The 25,759-nt window shown below is 54.1% G+C and overlaps 1 protein-coding gene and 1 long non-coding RNA gene across 9 annotated transcripts; one reads left to right on the top strand and one right to left on the bottom strand.

The window, feature by feature from the left end:
* Positions 1-1,414: 1,414 nt before the first annotated feature.
* On the top strand, positions 1,415-9,182 carry LOC101749691. The gene is made up of 2 exons (XR_005857315.2): positions 1,415-1,577; positions 3,311-9,182. It is a non-coding gene; the product is annotated as an uncharacterized LOC101749691 (long non-coding RNA).
* Positions 8,609-24,931, bottom strand: TFAP2A (transcription factor AP-2 alpha). Of its 8 annotated transcripts, none has more exons than XM_046918956.1 (8): positions 21,943-21,994; positions 20,942-21,458; positions 19,416-19,850; positions 16,727-16,778; positions 15,713-15,944; positions 14,635-14,753; positions 12,387-12,528; positions 8,609-10,830 (listed from the first exon to the last, which is right to left on the bottom strand). In XM_046918956.1, the coding sequence occupies exons 2-8, from the start codon at positions 20,966-20,968 to the stop codon at positions 10,542-10,544; spliced, it is 1,296 nt and encodes a 431-aa protein (XP_046774912.1). In that variant the 5' UTR covers positions 20,969-21,458; positions 21,943-21,994; the 3' UTR covers positions 8,609-10,541. The 8 variants fall into 8 exon arrangements, with proteins under 8 accessions (XP_046774912.1, XP_015131333.1, XP_015131331.1 ...); XM_015275847.4 differs by having other exon boundaries at positions 20,942-21,190; XM_015275845.4 differs by lacking the exons at positions 20,942-21,458; positions 21,943-21,994 and adding an exon at positions 24,805-24,931.
* Between the last annotated feature and the right edge of the window lie 828 nt (positions 24,932-25,759).

The raw sequence follows: 25,759 nt of genomic DNA, 5'->3' as shown, positions 1-25,759 counted from the left end.
CCGGGACCCCCACGAAGCCGCACCGCCCGCGGCCCCCAGGCGCGACGCGGCGGAGACGGGCTGAGCCTCCCCCGACCCCCGGGGGCTGCGTCTCCGCACCCACCAAGGCTGCCAGGGAGTTGGAGGGGGGAAGGGATGGTGCCGTCCTCCCCTCGGAGAGCCCCATTTACCTCTCGGCTAATGGAGGGTCCTGAAAGGGTGAAGCGCAGCTCCCCCCAGCCCCCCCTTCTCGTAAATTACACCTGCTTGAGGCAGAGAGGGTAAAGCGCAGCTCTCACCGGCCCGGCAGCAGCGAAGGGGGGATTCCTCCCCCTGGGGGGGGGGGTCCCGGCCCGGCCTCAGCCCCGGTGCGTGGCAAACAATGCTCGGCAGCCAGCGCGTGTGCGAGAGGAGTAATTGTGCTCCGGCGCTTAAATAAATCATTGATGGGTGAAATTACACATGCTCACTTAAAACGTAATGTGATTAAGAGATTAGGGGATCGCGGTTAATGCGGTGCCTCGCAGCTTCTGGACCCGCTTCCCCACACCGGGAATCCCGCAGCCCCATTCGGCTCCGTGCGCCGGGGCGGCCCCTTGGGGGGGCGGGGGGGGGCGGTGGAGGCTGCACGAAGAGGACCCCCCCCGGCTCCTCCTTGGGGTGCACCGTCCGTGGGAGGACGCGCCTTGAAATAAATAACTTCAGGGTGGTTTTGTTTGGGGGGGAAATGCAAACATACGAAGTTAAATGGAGACGGGGGCAACGGGGGTGCTGCGTCCGCTGATTGCCCCCGCTCTGCTAGCGGCCCCGTTTCCTCGCACATGGGTAAGTCCTTTATCGAGAGGCGGCACGAGCGCTGCCGGGGGCGATGGGTAGCCCCGAGGAAGGAGCCGGGATGGCGAGCGGGACCCTATCGCCCGGCTGCATAATAACCCCGGGCGCGCACAGCTGCGCTGTGACCCTTTGTGATGGAGTCGATAGAGCTCCCGTGAAATAATGTCCTCCTTTTGGGTGTGAAATTACCATGTTTATTAATTGAGCCAGACAGGAGGTTTACCTTTTTCTTTCCGAGCCGTGGAAATTCAGGGCGAATGGTTCCCTCTCCCCATCTCCCCTCAAGCTGTGATGCCCGGGGCTGAGCGCAGGACCAGCTGCGGGTTCTGGAGGGGCGGGCGGTGAGTTCGGGGCAGTTCACATTCTCCTTCCCCCCCCCCCCCCCCCCCCCCCCTCCCAACCATCACTTTTCTTTTTTCCTTTTTTTTTTTTTTTTTTTTTTTTTTTTTGCGTTGCAATTAGGCTTGTCACGAGCTTGGCGCAGCATGTGTTTCTGGGCCAATAATACTTGTATTTAACCTAATTAAAGCCGACCTTTTAGAAGATCTGAAATATAAACACGCCTCCCCCCCTCCAACACCTCCCTTTCCTACTCCGTTGTAGCAGTTTAACATCTGAATCTCTGGGCTGGAACACGCAACCTTTCACCGAAGCACGAAGGAAGGGAGGGAGGCGAGGAGGTGGGGGGGGGGGGGGAAGTCGCAAAAACCTGCGGACGAGGCGGAGGGACCGGCTTTGCCCGAGCGCTTGCGACAAGCGGACAGGTAGGCAGCACCCGCACCCCCTTCCTCAACCTCCTCCTTCTTCCCCGGAGGTGGGCAGGGTCGGCCCTACTCCCGAGGGGCAGCGCGGCTCGGTGCGCGCTGTGTTGCGCCGCGATTTTCAGCGCGGTTCGGCCAGGCGCAGCCTCCCGGGGGCGGGTTTGGGACCGCCTCTGAACACCGGGCGCAGCCGGACGGGCCCGGAGAGTGCCTCCTCCGCTTCCCAGCCCGGGGGGGTGGGCCGGAGCCAAACCCCTCGAGTGAATCCTTAACGTGCGTACGTGGTACGGCGTTTTACGCCCATCACGTGCCAGCTGAGCAAGCCTATTTTCAGCGAAAAACCCATCCTCGCAAAATTGTAGCTTTATTTATTTATTTATTTATTTTTCCCCTATTATTGGGCAATTTATACACTTTTTTTTTTTTTTTTTCCCCAGAGCAAAGCCGAATATACTTTTTTTTTAACTGGGTAATCAAAATTGTCCTGGGATTTTTTTTTTTTTTCCCGCTGAATGACATTACAAAGAATTTTGTTAAAGAAAGCCAGACTAATTGCTGCCAGAAGAGTCTTTTCATAGAAAAGTCTGGTTTTCATAAGGCAGTTTCTGTGGGTGTTGCGGTTAAATCTAAACCTAGTAGAGAGAGGATTTTTTTTTTTCCTTTTATTTTTAAAAATTTATTCTTTTTAAGGCGATTTTTCTCAGCAGCGAGAAAGACTCGAGCTGTAACGAAACCACTTCGAGGCGCACGGGGCAGCCCCAGCCGTCAGCGCAGCGCGCATCTCCCCACGGAGGTCTCAGACCTCTTGGAAACCTCCGTGCTCACCTGCGCGGCTCCGCGGAGCGGGCGTTTCGTTGGTGGGGCCGGGACGGCACCCCCGAGCATCCCTCCCGCGTTAGGGAAAACCAGACTGGCCCCGTAATACATCACGGGAAGCTGCGCGAAAACAAGAGGCGAACAAGAGCTGGATGGTCCCGCAAAGATTTAAAAATCGCGCCGATTTTTCTCTCGTTTTTGTTTTTCTGCTGTTTGATTTTTTTTCTTTTCTTTTTTTGCAGTTGTTTGGGTTCTTACTTTTTTTTTTTCTTTTCTTTCTTTTCCTTTTTTTTTTTTTTTTTTTCCTTTCACTCAAGGCTCCTAGGTGGAATTTTCAATCCCCTTCTTAACACCCACGGCCCCCTCGCCTGAAGGCAAAGGCATGAAAATAAAGAAATAAACGACCAGGCTGGTGCCACCAAAGCCTGGGGGATGTTACCGTTACCCTGGTCGTCCCAGTTTCCCGACCCCTGAAGGCCAGTACTGGCTGGGGAGGTCTGGAGTATCCCTCCCTTCCCTCCGTCCTGTCTCGTCTGGGCTCTCTCTCCCAGAGAAAAGGGGAAAGCCCAGGTGAGGGGAACACAACAAGCCATGAAGGTGGCAGAAGGTACCCACCAGCAGCACGGATACCTTGGGGGGGGGGGGGGTTTCACACACAGCCCCCTGCCGCAGGGGAGCTTTCTGAACGGCACCAGGGGGACAAGATTAGCCAGATTGTCCGTTTTTAAAATTTATTTCTCTTTCTTTCTCTCTCTTTCTCTTCTTTTTTTTTCCTCTATTTTTGTTTCTTTTTTTTTCTCATTTTTTTCCTTTTCTCATTTTTTTTCTCCCCCTCCTTCCCCCACCCCCTTTTTTTTTCTTTCTTTTCTTTTTCTTTTTTTCTGCTTTTTTTTATTTCTCCTTCATTTTTCCATTTCCAGAACAACAACAAAACACCCAAAAGCCCGCTGCAGGCGGAGTACACTCAGTCCGGTGCTGCTCGGTGGCCCCTTTGTTCCCGGCGGGGGGACAGGCGAGGCGTGAACCCCCCAGCCTGCTGCCCACACGCCATGGGACGGGCCCCTTCCCAGCGGGGCTGCTCGGCAGGGCCCGACCCTCCTCTCCTCTCCTCTCGGCGGAGCGGGGATATGATAAAAGGAGACAGGGCTCTGAAAGGATTTGATTGAGATGGCGTGTGCCAAGCTGATGGGAGCCAGCGAGGGACAAAGCGCCGAGGAGCCATGGACACTCGAGCAATTATTCCTCCACGCTGAAGGTGGATTAGCGCAATGGAAAGAAGCATATGTTCGGCCTGGGGCGACACTCCCCCTGGCTGGGTTTAGAGAATGAGAGAGGAGAAAGAGGCTGAACCTGGAATATCAACTATCCGGGAGACAGCCCAGCCGCCCCCCCCCTCTCCCAGCCTCTCCAAAAGTCCCGGGGATGGATGGCAGGATAAATATGCACAGCCCTGTAGATCAACGGGCACCCACGCGTATACCCACAGAGAGCTGCACACACCTCTGTGCACAGCCATTGCATCCTTTGGCGTGGGCACACAGAGACAGAAAGACAGAAAGGTGGGAAAACCCACTCGGGTGTGACAAAGAGAGCATGAACAGCCTGCCTATTGAGGGGCCTTGCAGCACCCACTCCGCTAGAGGCTCAGCCCCTCCTGAAACTTTCTGAAGGTGGCTGTGGTGAGGGATGGGGTCATCCCCATGCCTCACACCAGGCCCAGCCTGGAAGATGCGTGGCAGACTTCTCAGTTCCCCCTTTCCTTCTGCTCCTGCAATGCATCCTGCAGGCACTCTGCAGGGTGAGAAGGATGCACTCTACTAGGAGAGAGAGAGGGAAAAGGAGGAAGGCCGCTCTCCCCATCCTCCTGGGAGCTCCAAAGTTGTGCCCCAAGTATTTCACTTCCACTTCTTTATCCTCAGGCAGACCTAATATAGGGGCTGGCAGCACGAGGGCAGAAAGCTCCGCAGGATGGACAAGCCAGTAGGAACATAACCAAAGCCATTGCATGGAAGAAATATACATCCCCAAGATTGCAGTGGCACAGAGTGCAACAACTCCCGCCAGAAAAAAAGCTCAGCTCAAAGCCCCTGCATCTGCTTTCAATAGTCAGTTACAAAAGGAATTAACCACACCACAGGCAACAACAGCAGTGGGGCTCAAGAGTATCTCTGGATGGGAAAGATCTTCATGCTGTCCACGTCCTATAGAAGCTGGCACTTCAGTGCACGTTCTTTACACTTGGCTGTCCTTCACCTTCCTGCTCTGAAAACACGGCTATTCCTTCTGCCCCAGGATGTACTTCCCCACTTTCTCTTCCTTCACCTGGTCTAAAGGTGCCTGTGCAAACGAGCTGTGTGGCTACACACAGATCAGGAATCCAGGAGCTTGCAGGAACCTTGGAGCCCTGGTTCAGAGAGGGAACCCACGTGCTTGCCATACAGGGCAGAGATGGTTTTGGGTGGTGGTTCTTGCCCTGTAGGATTAGGGTGTGAAGGAAAGCCAGTCTGGAGACAGTGGGTCCTTCCCACTCCACCAGAAAGCTCTCGGTTGCCTCAGCCTGATTTCCACTTTGGTTTGCTCAGTGGATGCGCTCCAACCACTCTACTGGAGAGATGAGAAACGTTGGCCCTTTAGTCTGAGCCACCAAAGCTAACCTCTGCATCATAGAGACATGACTACACAGATGGTAACAGGGAATAAAGGCCACAGGTCTGTCACCTTCATACCTACAGCACCTGGCACCAAAATGGAGGGGTAAGAGTGCAAGGACACAAATCTTGCTTTCCACAACAAACTATACTTCTGTTCACCCTTCCCAAAGCATCACCCTCTGTACCTGCTCAAGAAAGTCTACAGACTTCAACCAGAAGAATAGAAACAAGGCTGATTTGCTCATCTCTAGTAGTAAACAGTCATGAAAGACTTTCACATTTCCTCTGTTTCCTATTGCTTATTTTAAATTACCTATTTTGGGAAGTTTCGGGTTATTCAACTAAATATTGCAAACGGAGAGGCTGCACCCTATGCGGAATAAATGACCTAAGAACCAGGCTTGGCTGTTTTCTTTTTTCCTCCATCCCAGAGATAAAAAGAAGGAACACATTTTAGTAATCCCCGCTCATTTTCACGGCCATTCGTGCACCTGTAACTCAAATAATGAAGCCATTTGTTATTTATATTGCACTTACCCCTCCATTCTAGATTTCTAACGATCTGACCCTGTTTTATGGCCCCGACAAAGCCTGAAACTGGTGTGGACTTCCAATAATTGAACAATATAGGGAAAAATCTTTAATTGGAATGAAGCAGATGTTAGCTTCATGCAGTCCTCTAACTTGATTATTCTTTGGACATGTTAGACAAGCATTAGTGATTGATAATGACGCTAATTAACCCCTTTCCTTTCCAAAACAGCTAACCAATGCCAGCGGGATTCTGCAAACAACACACCCAACGTACTGCATATATCACTATCTGTTTAGAGTGGATTAGAGTCACAACCACACCACCCGAAATCTTCTCCTGCCGACACCGAGCAGGCTCCAAATACTCCTTAATAGTTCCCAGCGCTGGCGGAGGAGCAGCACAGCCACTTAGGAAAGGCGCGTGGGACAGAACCAGACGCACAGTGCATTTTGCAAACTCCCAAGCTTTCATGTTCGGCTGTGGAGCTGTTTCCATCCCATTGCCTTCGCTGGCTGGGATGGGCTCGACGCTGCTCCCCGTCAGAGCGACGTTTGTTATTTCAGCCACACTCCTGGAACGCGAGGGCTGGCACTCTGAGAACTCGGGCTGGGCTGAGACACGCACGTGGTGAGGAGGGAAAGGGAAGCGCACACGCCGGGATTTCAATGCGAGGCAGGAGATGAGCAAACAAACAAGGAGCTGATCTGATTACGCAGTCAGATTTATCAAGGGCAATAAAGGAATCGCCTTCAAATGTAAGGGTTTGGAGAAATGAATACTGCTAGCAAGTGAATAAAATGTATTCAATTAACTAAAAACCTCGTGCACTTCTGAACTGAAGTGGAATCGACTGTAATTGATTTATTTGAAACCAGAGGTTAAGGACTGAATTAGCTAAGTACAACTGGGTATTTCAAGCCACTGACTTCTCAAATGTCAAATCCCTTCTATTTTAAATATTATTTCAGCTGCGGGGCATCGCTGTCCTGATGGCTGTTCCACCAGTTAAATCTCAAATTATATTAATATTCGATTTTTGGAGGGTGGGGTAAATTACGGTACAAAGAGGAGGGCTGTCCTTATTCACGGCGAACGAGCACCGAGCCGTCGTTAGGTTCACGTGCAGAAATCAGCACGGCGTGGCAGCCCTGGTCTAACATTCAGCCACTCACCCTGACTCCAGCCAATCTGGAGGAGAAAACAACAGCAGATTTTTGTTGGTGTCTGGAAGTCTGACCTAGAATTTGACTGCTGTGCGTTGAGCGCAACGGTACGAACGCATCCAAAGAACGGCGAAGTAATTAGCACGTTTTTGTAACCACGCCTCGGTCGCAGCAGAAGAGGCTGAGCTGAAGCCAGTCTGATTTCCATCCTCGCCTGCAAAGTCCCTCCTCAGAAATAACAGCCATAAAGATATCTATGCAAGGTCATTTCATTTCTGCTTTCCGGTGGCTAGCAAATGCAGCAGAAGGATGCTTGAAATGTGCTCTCCTAGCATAGAGTAGCTAATTATATCTTTAAAACATTATTTATTACGACCTTATAATGTTCTAGCATAAGACCGCTTTATACATCGCCCAGTATAAAACGATTATATTGGGTACAGGTTTCAAAAAGTAACAAGCATCTGTAAATCCAGATCCGAATGAATGGTATATAATAAGATTGTTTTCGTTTAAAAATGAGTATTTATGTGTTGCTGTGGAAAGAGCAGCAATGTATTGCTGTTTATGAATGCTATTGTGCCTGAGGTTAGGATCCCACACACAATCTGAGATGCAGCCAAGAAAAACAGCCCTGATAGACAATGCTTCACTTCACCTGCTACAATACTGTGCATTTCATTTATGTCAAGAATATGTACAGTTAGGGTTCATTCACCTCATTATTTTGTTACATCTACTTTACAGTTAACCAGTCTCTCTCGGAAACAATAAATAACTGTTTTTTAAAACAATTGCGGCTTTGCATTCAAAAGATGCACTTTCAATTTATAAGGAAAAAATATTCAGCGCTTTTATAAACTGGCTGGCTCTCGAAAATAGAATTTAGACGCCACCAACTCTCTTTCTGCTTGGCAAGATTGATTTTACACTGCCTCCCATAAGTAGATTACCAAAGCAAAATGAAACATCTTGGGCTTTATCTAATGCTTTGCTTCACCAGCCCTACCAAACGTCAGAATATATGAGCAAATGTTAATTCTCTTTGCAGCTTTATTGTAAACACCTCCCTCTTAACCTCCACCATTTCTGCCTGAGCAAAAGGGAAAAAGAAAGGGAAAAAAAAAAGAGAGAGAGAGAACAGGAGGGGGGGGAGAGAGAGAGAGAGAGATAGAGAGGCAGAGGCAGGAAAGGGAAAGAGAGAAAAATCAGCCACCAGTACCAAAATATCATCATCCCTTCAAGGAGACCATCTCTTTAAAAAGCCTTTACAATCTTAACTGCATTAGTCCCTTCTGTGATATAACATAATCCAGCCCGATGCTGACTTCACCTACCCCCCTGGGCCAAAGAAAATAGATTCAAAGTCGGAATTCTCACACGTTTTTACAACCCATCTACAAGACGTGCGCTCCGTTCTTTTCATTATCATTTTTTAAGGCAAACTTCCCTATCTTACAACCACAAGAAGAAACTTCAGCTAAAACCCTCGGCTCCTCGCAAACGGAGGCAGCCATCTCAAAATGCCAACCTGCGCCTCCCACCCAAACACAAACCATCCATCAGAACGAGTCCGTCTCCCCCAGGATTGCACTAAAGTTCACAGCCGTGAGGTGACGTCGGCACAAACTATGGAGCTTTTCGTTTCCAGCACCCAGTTCTGATTCGCCAGTGCGTTCCTTTTTCCTTCGCAACGCCTAATTTTCAGTACTGGCTTAGCAGTAATTCCTTTAATAACGTCTTTCCTGAGATAGATACCATTTTCTTTTCTCCCTGCTCTCCTGCAGGACAACTACACGTAGAAAATGGTACAGGCTTTATAATTCTGTACGCTGCGGATAAACATAAATAAAAACCTAGAGGTCAACATAAATAAAATAAAACTTTATTTTTTTTTTTTTTCTTTAAATAAAATTATGTTTTGGTTAAAGAAAAGATAGCGTGTCATTTTGTTAGTAGTACAGACAATTTTTTATCCAAAAGAATACATTGTGCTTTATTGTGTCGTTTGTCTGAATACAGACTCGGTGGAATATCTAAATGATACCCTGCTCTGAACTCCAAGTTGAAAGTAAGTTTTTATTATACTTGAGGGAAACAATGGGTTCAGCTGCTTATTGCAAGGAGCAATTGTCAAGGGAGAGTTAAACTCAATTACTGTAACCATACTGAATAAAAAATACTGCCAAGAACAAAAATACGCCTGGGTAAAGACAGCCACTGAATAAAAAAATCGACATAAAGCGTATCAAATATTTATTTATCTGGGCAACAAAGGACTATGATACATTGACAGGCATGGAAACTACTGCCGGCACAACTCAATACAATACAACTATAACTGCTTCCAATATGGCCAGTGGAAATACAGGATACCAGGTGGTCCCGGATGTGTGAAGTTCTTTGGAAAAAGGAAAAAGAAGAAGAAAAAAAAACACACACACACAAAAAAAAAGAAAAAAGAAAAAAGAAAAAGAAAGGGAAGGAAGGGGGAAAAAAGAGAGAGTGAAAAAGGAAAAAAAAAAAAAAGCTAAATCTTGTTTTAAAAGACAGTATTAATTTATTGCTCTGATGGTGCTTTGGGGAGAGGGACAGTGGATGAAAATAACTTCTTCTTCCATTTTTCACAACATATAAGGGTTGTAAAACCACTAATGTGTTTAAAAATCTTGCCAGGGTCCAACATCACTTTATTTTTTCTTCAATGAGAAACTAAATGTCATACTAATTATATATAAAAATCCATGGTTTTTTTTTTTATTTGTTCAGCTGCTTCATTGTCGCCTTTAACATGCTACAACAGGGCTAAAAATGATGAATCCCAGAGAAAAACCCCCAAAAAGCCTCTGATATCTAAATAAGTACCATGAACCACATGATGAACTAAGAGGGGAAGATTTAAAACCCACTAAACAAGAGGTAAACGAGATCACCAGATAAATAAAAAAAGGCTTAAAACAGACTCACCATATTTACAATTCCCATTAAATTACACATAAATAAATATATACATACATGAACACTGATTCCCTTATATAATAACCGTGAATCATGTTGCAATAGAAAGTTCAAGTTGGTCGCTTTACCTTTGCCAGGAAAAAGTTCTACAACTGAAGATATGACATGGAACTGCTTGTGTTTTGTGTTCAAGTTTATTCACAATACTGATAAAACGTCATCAGTCCTTTTTGCCTTTCGTTTGCTTGCTGCTGCTGCTGCTGCTGTCGCACTTCTCTCGCTTGCTTCTCTTTTAATATGGCTACAATCTTAACTGAAGTTTATGTAAGGGAAGGTGGTGATTCAGTCCAGTGAAGCTCATAGAATTTTTTTTTAAGTATTATTTCTTTTTTTGTAGGGTTTTTTTTTTTTTTTAGGTTTTTTAATATATTTTTAGAAAAAAAAAAGTCCTTTTGTTTTTTTTTTCGTTTTGTTTTGTTTTTTTTTTTCCTCCTTTTGTTTTATTTAAAAAAAAAAGTTCACAAACTCAAGACAGAACTTTTACTTTTTGCTGGCTCCGTCCCCCTGTTTTCTGTTCTCTTAGGCTCCAAACTGGGGTAGCAAAACGATGGTGGCAGCGGGGAGAGGGGGAACGAGTTAAAAGGGAGCAAATGAAGATGTGGATGCCGGGAAGGGGCGCGGGGAGAGGGCAGAGCGGTCTCGCAGAGTCAGAGAACAGGATTGGCAGAAGGATGCTCATTCTGTTGCCGTAGCCTGGGGTGCTGGGTGCAGGGCAGAGGGAGGAGGGAGATGAATGGACTGATGGGCTGCGAGGGGGGGAAGGGAGAGGAGTGGGGGGGAATCCTCACTTTCGGTGCTTCTCCTCTTTGTCGCTGCTTTTGGTGCTGTTGTCTGTGTGGCTGTTGGGGTTGTTGCTGAGGTACATTTTGTCCATGGCCTTGAGCGCCTCGGTGAGATAGTTCTGCAGGGCGGTGACGGCAGCGCATACCGCCGGGCTCCCGAAGCCGTGCGAGATGAGGTTGAAGTGGGTCAGGCAGCTCTGGATGCCCGGCTCCAAAATGGGGTTGGGCCGCGAGTTCCCCAGGGGAGATCGGTCCTGAGCCAGCAGGTCGGTGAACTCTTTACAGATCTGTCTATAGCACAAATGGAGCAGAGACACAGAGAGGGAGGGCAGGAGGGGAAGAGAGAGGGAGAGAAATGAACCATCGCAGTCAGCAGCAAAGCCGATGCACGCTCCCTCCTAGGTTACACAAGCCTGCGGGTGAAGGCGGCCGCTGCCCCCGAGTGCACACACGCACACTCGCTCCACGCCGCTTCCTCTCCTCTACGCAACATTCCCCCATTCTCACACTTGTGGGCAAAGCGCACACCTCTTCCCTTCACCTTGCACACGTGCACAACTGCGCGCACGCATCGTGCCCCAGCCTGCACAGACAAAAAGCGAGCACGCACACCACAGCAGCTCCCGCCCACCCCACCGATCCCCGTCTTGCACCCCTCACCTACTGCCTGCAAACATACATCCCTTCCCAGATGGATTTTGGAACTGAATCAATACGCAGCTTAAAGTTCCCCAGCAATGTGGAATGGAGGAGACGGGCCGCAATATCCAGAGAGGATTTGGGGGATTTATTCACGTTTTGGAAGACCCTTATTTGGAGAGAGCCTCGGGCCTCTTCCTTCAAAAGGCTAAAACACGCCCGTGTGTGTGGGGAGGAAAGGGTGAAGACAGAGAGGGGAATCGAGGCTTTAAATTAGGGTGTTCCAAAACACTTTATATACGTACATCTCTATCTCCAAATCCAAAGGGACCTTTCCACAGAGGGGAAGGCTGACGCTAAGCGGGCTCTGGAAATTTCCTTCCAGGGAGGTGAGAAGGGAGGATACAAGGGCAGGGTGCAGAAGTTAGGTGACACCATCCGCCCGCCGCACAAAGGGCTGGGGAAATAACACACCTTACAGCAAGGGCTTAGAGGCACGCTGAAACAGTTTGGACTCTGAAACCCGCGTTAATGTCTTCCAGCCATAAACTGGCTCCCATCTTCTGCCTGAGCCCTCTGGCACTGTGCCCTTTCGTGACACCTCCACTGGTAATTAAGGGCCACTAAACAACCCTTTTAATTTCCAGCAAACATATCAAAACAATCATTTTCCTTTCACGCGCCACCTGGAAGTCTAGCCAGCCCCACCACTGATAAACTCCGCTAGCATTTTAACTGTGTACAGATTGGCATTTAAAATATATTTTTAATATCCCTACTTCTGCTAAGTAGCTGAGATCCTTAGGAAGAAACCGCTGGAGATTTTAATGATCTGAAATCAGTTTAACGGGTCAGTTTAATTTCACCATCAATGGGAAGCCTTCCCCCTTCTATCTCAATTGATAAGCTAAGCAAAAGGACCCGGAATTTTTTTTTTTTTTGCTTTGAATAAGCTTTTTTCTTTAACCAAACATCCACCTACAATTTCCACAACTCCCTCTCAAGCAAATCCATGCAGGTGGACTGGATGGAAATCAAGGTGAGTTATGCAGAGCTCCCAGAGCAGGAGGGGACACACAAACCCCCACAGAACGCGACACCAGGAGCCACCGGCTACGTGGAAAACATTAGCAAATAAAAGCTCCAAACCCGGGTCTGTCGCCCTCCCCTCATAACTGAACCACATGCTAGGAAGGTAAATGTCTTACTTTGTAGCTAGAAGCATGTTTTTTCTTGTGACTTGCTCGTTTGGATCGGAATGTTGTCGGTTGAGAAATTCAGCTACTGCTTTGGCAGGAAATTCTGTCTCACAAACGTACCCAAAATCTCTAGCTAGATGCACTGCTTCCCCTGCAAAGGGAGAGGCGGGAGGGGATGGGGAGGGAAACACACAGCTCATCAGTAACACACAGCACAGAGGCAAAAATCCATCAGAAAAACAACAAAAAAAGCACGACTTTCTACTTGGGCTTTTCTTCTAAAAGACGGGACTGGTATCTTTCTATCTCTGCAAAAAGGGACAGCAAGAAATGCTAATCCCATTTTAACTTGTAGGAGCTGCCTTTTGCTTCAGTCTAGGGCAATGCAAATGTGTATTTTCATGACAATCGTTACGAGTGAAATCTCACATTCAATTTTTTCCTTTTTTTTTTTTCAAGTTTCCATTGACTAACAGATCTTAGACAGACGGGCTCCCTGCACCTCAAACGCGTGTTCACATTTACATAGCCACGTGCATACGCAGCCATTTATACACAGTTCATTCAAAGCTATTTACTCCGGAAATATTTGTTTGCCTCAGCCATGTCTCTATATTCTTTTGCAATGCATCAATGATTAATATTGATCATAATTACTCCTAGAGCTCTTCTAAATAAAACGCATTAAACAGCTAAGTGTTTAAAATTTAACTTGATCACATATAATTATATGTTCCCCCCCAAACGATTAACCATGAGAATTTTAGGGTCATTCCACCGAGTCTGTCTGTTTTGTTGATTTTCAAATCTTTGGTTTTAATTTCCTGAACCAGTTGGTTTTTACTGCAGGGCTTCCTGCCATTAGCTCTAGCTCCGGAAGAACGCATGCGCCAATTAGAGCTTCAAAGCCTCAGTCCAGTGAGCTTGTTTCCATAAAATGGAGCGGATCATAAACAATAACAGTACTCCAGAAAATGCTACAGGACTCAAAGCCCGAGTGGTGTTTACACTATCATCCCCCCAAAACCAGACACTGCTCCGAAGCTAAACGGAGGGAGATCGGGCCTCTGTTTTGCTTTTTGTTGTCATAAAAACCACTCTTTTAAAGCAATTGTATGCCAGTGCCAAACAGAACAATAGATTACAATCAAACATTCTCCACGTTCATTAATATCCCCCAAAATATCAGGCATCTACCAAAGCTAGACTTTTTAGAAGTTTTCCCCTTGCAATTTGTTACTATGGTGTGCCGATGCGAATGGCACAGCCTTTTCAAAACCATTAAGATGCAGTTCATTTCCACGCAGCTTAAATACTGTGCAGCTACCTAACCTGAATGCTTAAAAAACTTAAGTCCGGCATTGCGCAGCGCTTCTTTCCCCATCCCTTTCAACATGAAACATCTCCGGCAGAATGCAAAGTGACAACAAAACAAAGCTACCAATTCCCTCCTACACAACCAAACCTAACGCAAACCTGCGCAGCTCGGGCTGAGGTTAAAAGCACTCTGCAGACCAAGCTGGCCCAAAACATTGTGAAACCCACGAGCGGTGAGAAATGGGGAGGATTTACATTCTGGGCACGGGTTTACTTTGTGCCAGTCAATGTGACAAAGCAACTGCTTCAAAACTAAACGACAGCAAAGGCTCAGGCTTCCCACCCCTGAGTTCTGAAAGTACAGGGCACCTGAAGGTGCTGTAAGTAAGTGCATCCTCTGGACAGACCGAAGCGGAGCAGAATGATATAATGAAGGGAACACATGTTCTGAAAATGAGAACCAAAAGCGAGGGGGGTGCAACTCGGAGGCTTTCAGGACACCATTAATTCATGGCTTAGGTCAAGGATTTCCAAATTAATTCAGGAAGTAATGGTCACGCATTTCTCCAGTGCAGATGTCAGAAAACTTAAATGATTTACTGTTATGCGGCTGGGTGCAGGGGGAGATGAATCCCAAAGCAGCCGCAGTATTTTGGCATTTCAGTTGCCCACTGATGGAAGGGCGGCAGCAGCCCCACTCCCTGCAACTTTCAGCCCAGTGCTGGTGGGACCGAGGCTAGCGCCGAGTCTGCAGGATTCGTTTTAAGTTTAAGTTAGATCAAAAGGCGAAGCTGCACAACCAACCGTCCCTTCCTGATCGACCACGAGAACACCCTTCCAATTTCAAAGAGGCAGCACCAACTTGAAAAGAAAAGAAACAAGCCAAGACACCAAGCCTTGTCCCACCGTGCAGCACCACAGGCAGGGCTGAGGCACTTACCCTCCACCAGCGAGGTGAGCAAGGTGACATTAGCAGCTTTGCGCCTCCCGGCCGGCAGGTTCAACCCTATCTTGTCCAGCTTCTCTCGGAGGGACCTCCCGCCATTTTTGGACTTTGCCCTGTGCCACAACAGAAGGCGGTTAGAGGAGGGGCGGTAGGGGCTGTGTAGCACCCCAAAACTCCATACTGTCACCAGAGGGACACCGAAGGGAGGTTTTTGGGGAAAAGCTGAGTCTACAGATGGAGCTGTGCAGTGACTGCGGTGACAGCCTGCTCTGAGCCGGCAGCCACCACGGCCCGGAGGGGACGTGTCTCAGGGCGGCTGCATTATTCCACTGATAAGACAAGAGCGGATGGCCTCAAGACGCACCAGGGGAGGTTCAGGTCGGACATTAGGACAAATTTCTTCTCATAAAGAGCGGTGAGACAGCAGCACAGGATGCCCAGGGGGGTGGTGGAGTCACCATCCCTGGAGGTGCTCAGGAACCGCATGGATGTGTCACACAGTTAGTGGGCATGGTGGGGATGGTGGAGTAGATTATTTTAGCCGCCTTTCCAAGCTTGATGGTTCTATTCTATGGCTCTATCACCATTGAGCGGGCTGATGTGAAAAGTTTGGGAGCCCGCACTGCCGTTTTCACACAGAGACTGATCTCTGCGTGGCAGAGACACCGCTGGCCGGCAGGGACGGCGCGTTAGGATGGGAGTTCGGCTAACTAATTTTATCCCCTGCCCACGCGCTCTTGAATTGACTGAATTAGATCACAGCCCAACAGGGCACGGTGACGCCAACTTCCGCACCCGGGGCTGCCACTGCCACGAGGGCAGAGCGGCCGGGGTCCGCCACCCCTCACACACCGGGCCGCGTTGCCATGGTTACAGCGCCCCCCTCCCCTCACACCCCTCCCCCCCCCGCCCGCCGCCTCAGCGGCAGCGCGCCGCGCCCCCTAGCGGCCGGGCGGGCGCGGGGCTCCGTTGGGGCGGCAGCGGTCGCCGGGCGGCCGGCCGTGCTGTTCGGTGCCCCCTCGGCCGCCGCCGTCCGCCGCCCGCCCGCCTCCCGCCTTCCCCCGCCCCTCACCTCCTCAGCACTCCGCCCAGCAGGGAGGCGTTGAGGCACTCGGGCGGCGAGAGGCGTCGCTGCACTTCCGCCACCGTGACCTTGTACTTGGAGGTGGAGCTGAGCAGCGAGAGGCGGCCCGGCACCGAGCAGAAGACCTCGTTGGGGTTCACCACCCCGCCGAAGAGCGCGTCCTTGTTGATGGGGATGGAGGAGACGGCGTTGTTGTTAGACTTGGAGAGGGACACGGGGCCTGCAGGGAGGGAGGAGCGGGAGGTGAGGGTGGGGAGGGGGCAGGGGGCTGAGCGGCCAGCCCGGCCCGGAGCGAAAATAAAAACACGGAGTAGGGGGGGGAAAAAAAGAAAAAAGAAAAGAAAAAGGAAGGGAAAAAAAAGAAAAAGACACCGAAACGCAGCGGCCGGCCCCGGCGCGGGAGTTGGGAGCGCGAGGCGGAGGGCCCGGGGTTGGGGATGGATGGCTTGTGACATTAATAGCTCGGGGAGGGCTAATGGATACACCGGGAGTTAAACGAACTCTGGAGATTACTAATAAAAGAGCCAATTATCATGTCGGCTCGGAAAGAGCATCTCCTCAGATTTATCCCTCGCGCGTCTAATTTGACGTGACAAAGGCTTGGCGGGCGGGGAGGGGGACGGGGCGCCGGGCCGCCCGCTGTCCGTGCCCGTGTGCCCGTGTGCCCGTGTGCCCGTGTGCCCGGCAGCGCAGCACAAAGCCGACGAGGTCCCAGCGCCCCGCCGGCACTTCGCCCCCCGCTCGCCAGCAGCCCGGCCGATCGCCGCCGCGATCGAAGCACGGAACCTCGAGAGGAGGAGCGCGGCGTTTTCTCCTCCGCTTTGCCGACAACGATTTCGCCGCCGAGCTTCGGGCAAAGCGCGATACCGAACCGCTTCCCGACGCGCAGCAGCGCCGGAGCGGATTTTGCGGCCCCGCGGCTCCCGGGCGGCGGTACCGAGCGGTGCCCTCCGCCCGCTGCCCTCCCGACCCCGGCCCGCCGCGCCCGCGCTCGCCTCTCACCTTTCTTAATGACGGTCTGGTCCGGGATGTTGATGCCGGGGTCTTCTACGTGCTGCAACACAACGAGAGGCGGCGGTCAGCGAGCGCGCCGGGAGCCGAGAGCCGTCCCACAGCCCCGGGCCCCGCATCCATCCCTGCGTCCCTCCTTCCCTCCCTCCCTTCCGCCTCTCCCCGCCGCGGGCGAGGCACAAAGGAGCGGCCGCAGCCGGGCGCACGGGGCCGCTCCGACGGGGCGAGCCGTGCACCCCCGGGCGGGCTCCCCCCATTGTGCGCCCGCAGATGGGGTTCGCTCGCAACGTGCCGAGGAAGCCAAACGAAATAGCGGCTCTTTCCCCCCCCACCCCCCCCCCTCACCCCCACCCCCGCCCCGAATCCGAAAGAAGTGACAGGCGATATAATGCCTGGCTGTGTTTACAAATTAACACCAGCGCTGCTGAGATAGAAGGTTTCGCAACGGTTACAAAACGCAGGCATTACCATTTAAAAAACTATTACTTCCTCCTCTAGTCTTTGTCCAACAATAATACCGATCCTAACATTTTCCATTCTGCCTTGGATTTATGCTCCCGTTAATTGTGCCTGATCTCAATGATTCCGGGTGGATGGTACTAAGTTGCTTTATTACAGGTTTTATTATACTCCGTGCTCTCATTTGTAACTTGCCTAAAGTGCTTCTGGATTTAAGTATAATTAAATTGAGAAATGTTCAGAAATGACTACTGCCGCAGTTCTCGTGTTTTAACTATATGGGGAAATATGATCCCTTTATGCATGCACCCTAAACCCATAAAGTCAATGTAGTGTGGCATAATACTTTTATTTGTGTTATTTCTGTGCGTATTCCGTGCGGGGAGGGCTGTTAAGTTTAAAATCCCACCGAGATATTTATGATTAAATAATTTTCACCCTCTCCTCCTCGATTTTCCTAAATCTCCACCGGTCCCCATTTTGTTAAAGCCGAACCGTGGCAGCAACGGAAAAAATTATCCACAACCGACCCAAAGCTCCGTGTTTGGATCATCTCAGCCTATGGGTTCTCTCAGCAGATGCATTCCCCTATTCCCGTCCCTTCCCGCACACACACCCTGCCCATTCCGTTGTGCAGAGAGGGGAAAAAAACCCAACCAAACCCAACCCAACGACAAAAACCGAGGGCCGGGCTGGGGAAGGATTTAAAACAGATGGCACTCGGCTCTCACAAACTACGGCGGCGCCGTTAATTCGTGGCTCTTTCGGAGGCGAACGGAGCGATTTGTACCGCAAATCTCTGCAGGGCAAAGCGCGACTGAGAGCGGAGGGGGGAATGGAGGTGTGCGCTTTGGTCGCGTTCCTGCAGCGGGCAGGGGCTCAGCGGCAACACATGGGTTTGTTCCTGCCGTTGCCTCCGCGTTATTCTGCACGGGGTTAAAAGAACCGATTCGTTCCTAACGGATCCCGACGGCTCACGAAAGCCACCGCTCTGGAAAGCGTCCGTATTTCTTGCAACGACAACAAATAAGTGCGGGACACGAGAGGAGATTTTCTGCGGCTAAATTCGGCCCTGGGGGGGGGGGGGGGGGGGGGGGGGGGGGGGAGGGCTGCCCATAAACACACCGTTTTCCACGGGCGTGATTTTCAAAAGGTTTCCAAACGCCCCCTCCCCAAAAAGAGGTGCGTTCGTGTGAGCATCGTCCTTCGCGACACGAAACTGTACTCATTAAGCTGTCAGCGAACGTATTGCCGTAAGGTTTGATCCCGTAATTTGGGATGGCATTTCGGCAGAAATCACATCCACACACCGCGGCTCCCTCCTCTCCCTCGCAGCCTCGGCCCTTCCGTTCAGCAGCACGGGCTCTGCGAGCTCTCGTACATCTATTGCCGCGTTCTCGTTCCGTCTGCAGGGAGAAGCCCGGCGGAGGAACTTTGCTCACGTTCCCATTGCGTCTCATAAGGCACTCTCCTGCGGAACAATGGCCCCGGCTGCTCCGTCACAGCCGTGTGTAATGCCACGCTTCATTAGAAACCATTATTTTAAAATCCGGCCTTAACTGATAACTGAATCGGATTCCCCGAATCACGCGCTGCCCAATGGGCTCCACGCGTTTCATTTAATACGAGTGCAGCAGGTCTGGCTGGGATTCGATAAGCCAGAGGTATAGCCAACGGTCTGTGGGGTCATCCAGCCCTCTGTACTGCTGCTGGAAGAACATGGCAGCAGCTCCACACACCCCTCCTCCGATTCTCGTCCGTTAATTCCTTCGGAGAAGGGATCTCCCCGCGTCCCCTCACAACTTGACATGCCACCATCCCGTCACCGTGGGGAACCGACCTCTCTTCCTTAGGCCACTTTCCCCGACTTTTTTTCTACCCCTTTCCCCGTGCGTTTCCCACGGAGAACGCTCGCTGAGACCCCACGCCAACGAGAGCTCCCCAGACACACGGCCCTGTGGCTATAGTAAACATTCTCCCAATCGCAACATCTCATTGTCACCGAGAACGAAAGATATTGTTAACGCTGACACTCATTTGATTTATCCCCATTTCAGCGGGCGCGCCACACGAACCCATTGTTCTGGACGGGGGGGGGGGGGGGCTCGGCCTTCCTCCCTTCCTCCCTCCCCTTCTATTACATTTCGGGTGCCCCTCCCTCGCCCCGTGTCCCCCCCCCCCCCGCCCGCCCCCCCCGGGGCCGCGGCCCGGCGCTGCTTACCGGCACGTCCTCGATGGCGTGAGGGATGGAGTGCAGCGGCAGGTCGGCCAGCCCCGCTCCCAGCCCGTGCGGGCCGTGCAGCAGGTCGTCGTGCCGCCGGTAGTCGCGGCGGGGGTCCAACCCCCCCAGCTGGTGGGGCAGCCCCCGGTGCGCGTGCAGCAAGCTCGGCTCCTGGCTCTGCCTCTGGCCCGGCCACGCCGGGTGCTGGGGCTGCGGCTGGGTGTGCAGGGAGTTGAGGCTGTAGGGGTCGTTGACGTGGGAGTAGGGGTCCTGAGACTGGGGGTAGATGGGCTGGTACGGGGGGGGGAAGTAGGGCGGCTGGAAGTCGGCGTTGGGGGTGTGCGAGAGCGGCGGGGCGCTGCTATACGGGGACTGCCCCACGGCCCCCAGCTGGGGCAGCCGCGCCGTCCCGTTGCTGGCACTGTCGTGGCGCTCCTGGGGGGGGAGGAGGGGGGGGCGCGGGGAGGGGGTACGGGGGAGGAGGGGAGGGGAGAGAGAGGGAGAAAAGAAAAACAAAAGATGAAATCAAAACCGGTGCTCCTCAAAATCGCCCTCCGGTCATTTCCCCCACCGGGCAGCTCCTCGCTCGGAGGGAGAGACGGGGGTCCGTCGGCCGCCCTCGGCGGCATTAACGGGGCTCGGACCGTCTCCCCAACGGTGGCGGTGGAACAGCAACGATAACCACAATAACGGGACCGTTCCGAACAATTCACAAAACGCTGCGGCGGCGCTCCGTGCTCTCCCGGCCGGCCGTGCCCCGGCAGCGAGCACCGATGGAACCCTTACACGGGGCCCTAAGGAACCATAATCCGAAACCGTAACCCAAAGCGCTGCCCCGGCCCCGGCGCACCTCTGCCGGGGGCCGCCGCCGCCACATCCCGGGGATAACGCGGGGGAGCCGAGCGAACTGCCATCTTGCTGCGGGGGCACCGCTGCCCCTGCCCGCAACTTTGCGCAACGATTCGGGGATCAGGAGCGGCCCCGGAGTCTCCTCCGGGCCCCGCTCCGACGGGGGAGAGGAGGAGGAGGAAGGGATCGGAAGGAGAGAGACGGAGCCTTCAGAAAGGCGGCGGGGGAAGGAGGAAAACCCCGCGGGCAGGTGCGGGGCGACGGGAACGGGGTGGCGGCTCCAGAGATCGGCAGAGCAAAAATAAAAGGCAAAAGGGAGGGAAAAAAAGAAAAGAAAAAAGGGGGAAACAAAAAGGAAAAAAAAGGGGGGGGGGGGTGGAGGGGGAGGGCGAGGGAGGAAAGAAAGAAAATAAAAGAGAAATAAAAAGGCAAATAGAAAGGAAAAAAGAAAGGGAAAAAAAAAAAAAAACCATCAACATAACCGAACCAATCTCCCCCCCCAACCCCTCAGCAAATAAGCAAAGGAAAATAAAACCAAACGAGAGCGAGGAGGGCGAAGGCGAGGCGAAGCGGCAGAACGCAGGGCAGAGCCGCCGCAAGCCCGGCCGCCGCCGCCGCCAACAATAGCAGCGCCCCGCGCCCCGACCCCCGGCGGAGAGAAAGGCGAAGCCACTCACCATAGCCGAAAAACTGTGCACTAACATCTGCGAGGCGTCGGGGGCTGCGCGGCGGGGAGAGAGGCGCGGGGCGGCCGCGGAGGGGCGCGGAGCTGCGCGGAGGGACGCGGCCGGAGCCCGGCGCTACGCTCGGGGGGCAGCAGCGGGGCGCCGGGGCTGCTCCTGCTCCGCGCCCGCGCCGCCGGAATCCATCAGAACGCGCAGCGCCCGCCGCTGCCCTTCATCGGGTGCTGCAGAGGCTCTGCTATCCTGGCGCGGGGCGAGAGGTAAAGTTGGTCGATTTTTTTTTGTTTGTTTGTTTGTTTGTTTGCGTTTTTTTCTTTTTTTTTTCCTTCCCCCCCCCTTTTTTTTTTCCTTTTTTTTTTCCTTTTTTTTTTTTTTTTTTTTTTTTTTAGTATGTGCGTTCGTTTCTCAATCCTTTTGCTCGCTCTGTCTCCGTCTCGTTCTCCTCTCCCCGAGCTCCGCCGCTCCGCTCGGGCTCCTCACGCCCGCTCCGCCGCCGCCTTCCCGGAGCCTCCTAGCAGCGGATATTCATGACTATTAATATTACACGAATACTTAATAAGGGAAGAATGGCCGCAAATCGAGCGTGAAGCGCGAAGGCAACTCAAGGCAGAGCCCGTTCTAAATGACGTCCATTGAATGAGGAATCGGTGTATCTAATCAGCGCCGGGGAGAGAGGGAGAGAGAGGGAGAGAGAGACAAAAAGGAGGGAGGGAGGGAGCGCGGCGCGCAGGGGGGACATGCCGCCGCGTCTGGCGAATCACAGGGAAGGGGCCACATTTTAAAAGGTTGCGGGGCATGCAAAAGTGAAAGAGAAAGAGAGCGGAGAGAGGCAGAGGGTGGGAGCCGGGAGGGGTGCGGCGGAGGTGGGAGAACCGTGCGGCGGGGGGAAGGGGGGGGGGAAGAGGGGGGGGGAGGGGGGCGCGGGATCCCCTTTCCTTCTCTCCTTCCCTCCCTCCTCTTCCTCCCTCCCTCCTCGCCCCCAGCCCCGGGCGCACCTCGGGCTGCGGCTGCTGAGCGAAGCCGGGCTCGAAGGCGGCGGCGGAGGAGAAGAGCGGCCGCTCCCGGCTCCCGCCGCCCTCCGCCCCGCCGCCCTCGCGCGGGGGGGGCTCCGCCGGCGCCGCCGCCGCCCCGTCCATGCCCCGCCGAGGGGTCCCCGCTCCGCTGTCGCCGCCGCGTCCTGGAAAGTTGTCCTCCTCCTCCTCTTCCTCCCGCACCTCGAGCCCCGCCAGCATCCGCCGCCCCCCGCTCGGAGGAGCCGGGAAAAGAGGAGGGAAGGAAGGGACGAAGGGAGGAAGGAGGGCGGGCGGGACGCGGGGGGGAGAAGGAGAAAGCCGGGCACGGCGGGAGGGAGGCACGGCGAGCTCTCCTCCGTCCGGCCCAGACACGCCGGGCCCCGCGCAACCCGTCCGACTGGCTGCGCGACTCCGGCACCGCCCTCCGCGCCGCTCCTCTGCCCCTATCCCGGCCCCGGCTCCGCACTGCGCCGGGCCTTGACGGGACGAAATCGGCGCCCGCGGGGGCCGGGGCCGAAGACCCGACGGCAGCGGCACGCAGGCGGCGCTGACCCACGACGGCGGCCCTGGGGCGGGGAGGAGGCGAAGTTCTCGCCGCGCCTTCGGCCGAGGGACGGAATAATCGTTATAATAATCGTAATAAAATAAAAAAGCTCCCCGGCGCCCCGTTGCCAGACGTCGCGTATCCGACAGCTCGGCCTCGCTCCGAGCAGCAGCTGCGTCCCAGCGCTCGGGGCAGGGCTGAAGCACCGCATCCTTCGGTCCTCGGCGGTTCCCCGGCCCCTGCCCTACGCCGCGGCATCGCCCGGCCCCAAATCAGTACATTCGTTGGCACGGTGCAGTCCTTTTATTGATCCGCGCCGCAAGGAGAACTTTTGTGGAAGGTGTGAGCGTGGCTTTTGCTGGGGGTTGGCATGGGCTGCCCTCTCCGTTTTGTTCTTCTCCTATTTTTTTTTTCCTTTTCTTTTTTTGTCAGACCCAAAGCCACTCAGAGCACGGACGCGCACACGCGGGCTGTCCTCCTCCGAGCCTAATCGTTGGGATTTCATTTTCCGAGCGGTCCGTATACGACTGCTCAAAGGCCCTGAGAACGGGGACGGTGCCCCCACAGAGCCGCATTCGGGGCACGGCCGCACCGGGGAGGGGGGGGGATTTCAGCGGCGGTCCTGAGCCGCTCCGCTCCCTTTGTCTCCTCGCCCTTCCATCCATCCATTCTTCCTTCCATCCATCCGTTTCTCCGTCCGTCCGTCCATCTATCCGTCCATCCATCCGCGCGGACGCGCGCAGCATCCCACAGAGCCTCACGCACGGAGCCCTCTCCCTACGGCCGGGACCACTCCGGCTCTCGTTCCGCCGTCGTTCCCCCGGGGGCTCCCAGCGGCCCCGGCCCCTCTCGGCCGCTCCCGGCGCGGGGGCACGACTCCTCCTCAACGAAATCCGCGGATCGGTGGACGCTGCGCGGCCCCGCTCGCGGCGAAGGGCCCCGGGGCTGTGCCCGGCCCTGGCGGGCGCTTACCTCGCACTCCTCGTACTTGATGTTATCCGTCAGCTTCCAGAGCATTTTCATGGGTCGGCGGGAGAGGGTCCGATCCCCCCGGCGCGGTGCTGCGGAGCGCGGCGGAGCTGTGCAGAGCCGCTGTGCGCTGAGCGCTCGGAGATCTCCCTCTAATGGCAGAAACTTTTCCCTTTTGCAGCGCTTTACCCGCAGCCGGAGCGCCTCATTAGCATAGCGACCGCGGCCCAATTGCTCGCCGGCTCCGACCCGCGCCCGCCGCAGGTACGGGGCCGCGGGGACGGCGCTGCGCCCGTGTGCGCCCACCGCGGGGGGGAAGGGGGCCGTACTCCCGTCCGCCCCCCGGGCGCGGGGCGTCCTTTGCGCTTTTCCCCCTTTTCCCCCCAAAACCAAGGAGAGGGGGAGCGAGGTGCGGCCGTTCGCCTTCTGCGGACGTGGCTCCTGCCCTCGGGGTTCGATGTCACCTTTTATTTTGCGACGGATTATTGAAAAGCCGCGTTCTTTCGCCAGCTGTTCTCTTCCCCCTCCGGTCCCGGTGGCTGTCGCTCTCCAAAATCCAGCCCCGAACCCTACGCGCCACACCCGGACTGAACGGCGAGGCAAAAGCACGGGAGGCCGAAAACGCTCCTGCGAGCGCTACGGCGCGGGGACCGAGCCGCGACACCGCCGAACTTCGGCCGTTCCCTACGCGGAGCGCTCCGTCGGCCCCGCACCGCTCTCCCTCCTCCGGGGCCCCTCTTCCCTCCTCCCCGATCCCATTCATTTCGCTCCCCGAGGCGCCATCCGCTCAGACGCCGCGTTCTGCCTCGCGGAGCCCCGGGGTACCCCCAGCGCCCAACCCCGCACCCCGGGGCTCCCCCCGCTATGTGCCGCCCGGGGCAGCGCGCAGCGGCGTGCGGTGGGGGCACATCTGGGGCGGAGAGCGCCTAAGCGGGGGTACGTACGAGCTGGCTTAGTACAAAAGTAATACAGATGTACACACGCACGCACGTATCTATCCTATTTAGATCGCTTCTACTCGCCGACCCGATAAAGGACGCCAATTTCAACTGGAAAAGTGATTAAAAATATATTTGTGCTCACTTTTTTTTTTTTTCTTTCTTTTCTTTTTTTTTCCTTTCCTTTCTTTTCCTGCAGTAAAGCATAGAGCAGCGCCCAGAGAGAGATCGGAAAAGTCGGGAGCAGCGCAGGCACCGAACCCACCCAACCCCCCCGCGCGCCCCACGCGGGGTCGGATCACGCGTGGGAGCGCCCCGGTCCGTCCCGTCCCTCGATACCCTCTCCCGTCCCACACAGCAACCCCCCGACGAAAGGGGGCAGCCCCCCGTTACCTGCCAGTCCCCCATCTTGGCGAGGACGGACATGGCGCTGCGGGCTGCGGCTCCCGCCGCTCACGGGCTGCGGGGAGCGGCGCCGCCGGGTGAGTCCTCCCTCCCCTCACCTGCACCGCGCTCACCTGGGCCAGGAGGGGCCGGCAGCTCCTGCCCGCGCCTGCGCGCTGCCGCCCGCTGCCCCCACCTCCCGGCTCCCACCCGTGGATTTTTTTCCCTTTCCCCGCGAGGATTCGGGTCCGATTTCACGCCCCGAGGGAGAGAGCGACGAGAGGGGGGAGATTTCCGCCTCCTTACGCGTAGTTCAAACGGGACTTTCTTTTCCCCCCTCTCTTTTTCGCGCACCGCCGAAGTGTATCCGTGGGTGGGGACACCCGTCGGACCCATCCCTCCGCTTCTTTAGCACCGGCCCTGCGGTGCGGTGTCCTCCTCGGCTGCCCCGCAGCAGCGCCGGTGAGCGGAGCTCCCCGGGACGGAACAGAAGCCGGGCGGGCAGCGGGGCCGCAGGGAGCGCACCGCCTCTTTCTAAAGACACGTGCGGCTCTTCCTTTTCCTTCTTCTTTTTTTTCAGTTTTCTTTTCCTTTTCTTTCTTTTTCCTCTTCCCACCCTTTCCCCTCCGCCCCCCTTTTATTTCTTTTTCCTTTTTTTTTTTTTCTTTCTTTTTTTTTTTTTTCTGTGCTTCCCATGGGGATCCCTCTCGGATGCGTACCGCCCGCCCCTTATTTGCCTCCCCCATCCCATCCAGCCCCATCCCATTCCCAGCTCAGCTCCGGCCCGAAACTCCCTCTCGGGGGCCGCATCCTTCCTCCGAAGTGAGATGCGCGGTGCTGTGCTTTGGGGATGTCCCGGCTCGGAGCAGGGCTGTAGGCTGCGGTCCGCTCGAGCAGAGAGCGGAGCAGAAGGAAAGAGAAAAAAAAACTGGCCGGGCATTAAAAAATAATAACAAAAAATGCA

This window comes from Gallus gallus, chromosome 2 (assembly GCF_016699485.2).
Source record: "Gallus gallus isolate bGalGal1 chromosome 2, bGalGal1.mat.broiler.GRCg7b, whole genome shotgun sequence".
NCBI classification, from domain to species: Eukaryota; Metazoa; Chordata; class Aves; order Galliformes; family Phasianidae; genus Gallus; species Gallus gallus.
The sequence above is the reverse complement of the archived record's forward strand: the minus strand, read 5'-3'. Positions and strand labels throughout refer to the sequence as shown.

What these genes read in the sequence shown, in the direction of transcription:
- TFAP2A (XM_015275844.4), bottom strand. Translation starts at nt 22,179, where the DNA reads ATGCTGGCGGGGCTCGAGGTGCGGGAGGAAGAGGAGGAGGAGGACAAC. An exon ending in ACGCCATCGAGGACGTGCCG is followed by an intron (nt 16,779 to 19,415) that starts GTAAGCAGCGCC and finishes GTTGTGTTGCAG; the next exon opens with CACGTAGAAGACCCCGGCAT. An exon ending in CCAGACCGTCATTAAGAAAG is followed by an intron (nt 15,945 to 16,726) that starts GTGAGAGGCGAG and finishes CCCTCCCTGCAG; the next exon opens with GCCCCGTGTCCCTCTCCAAG.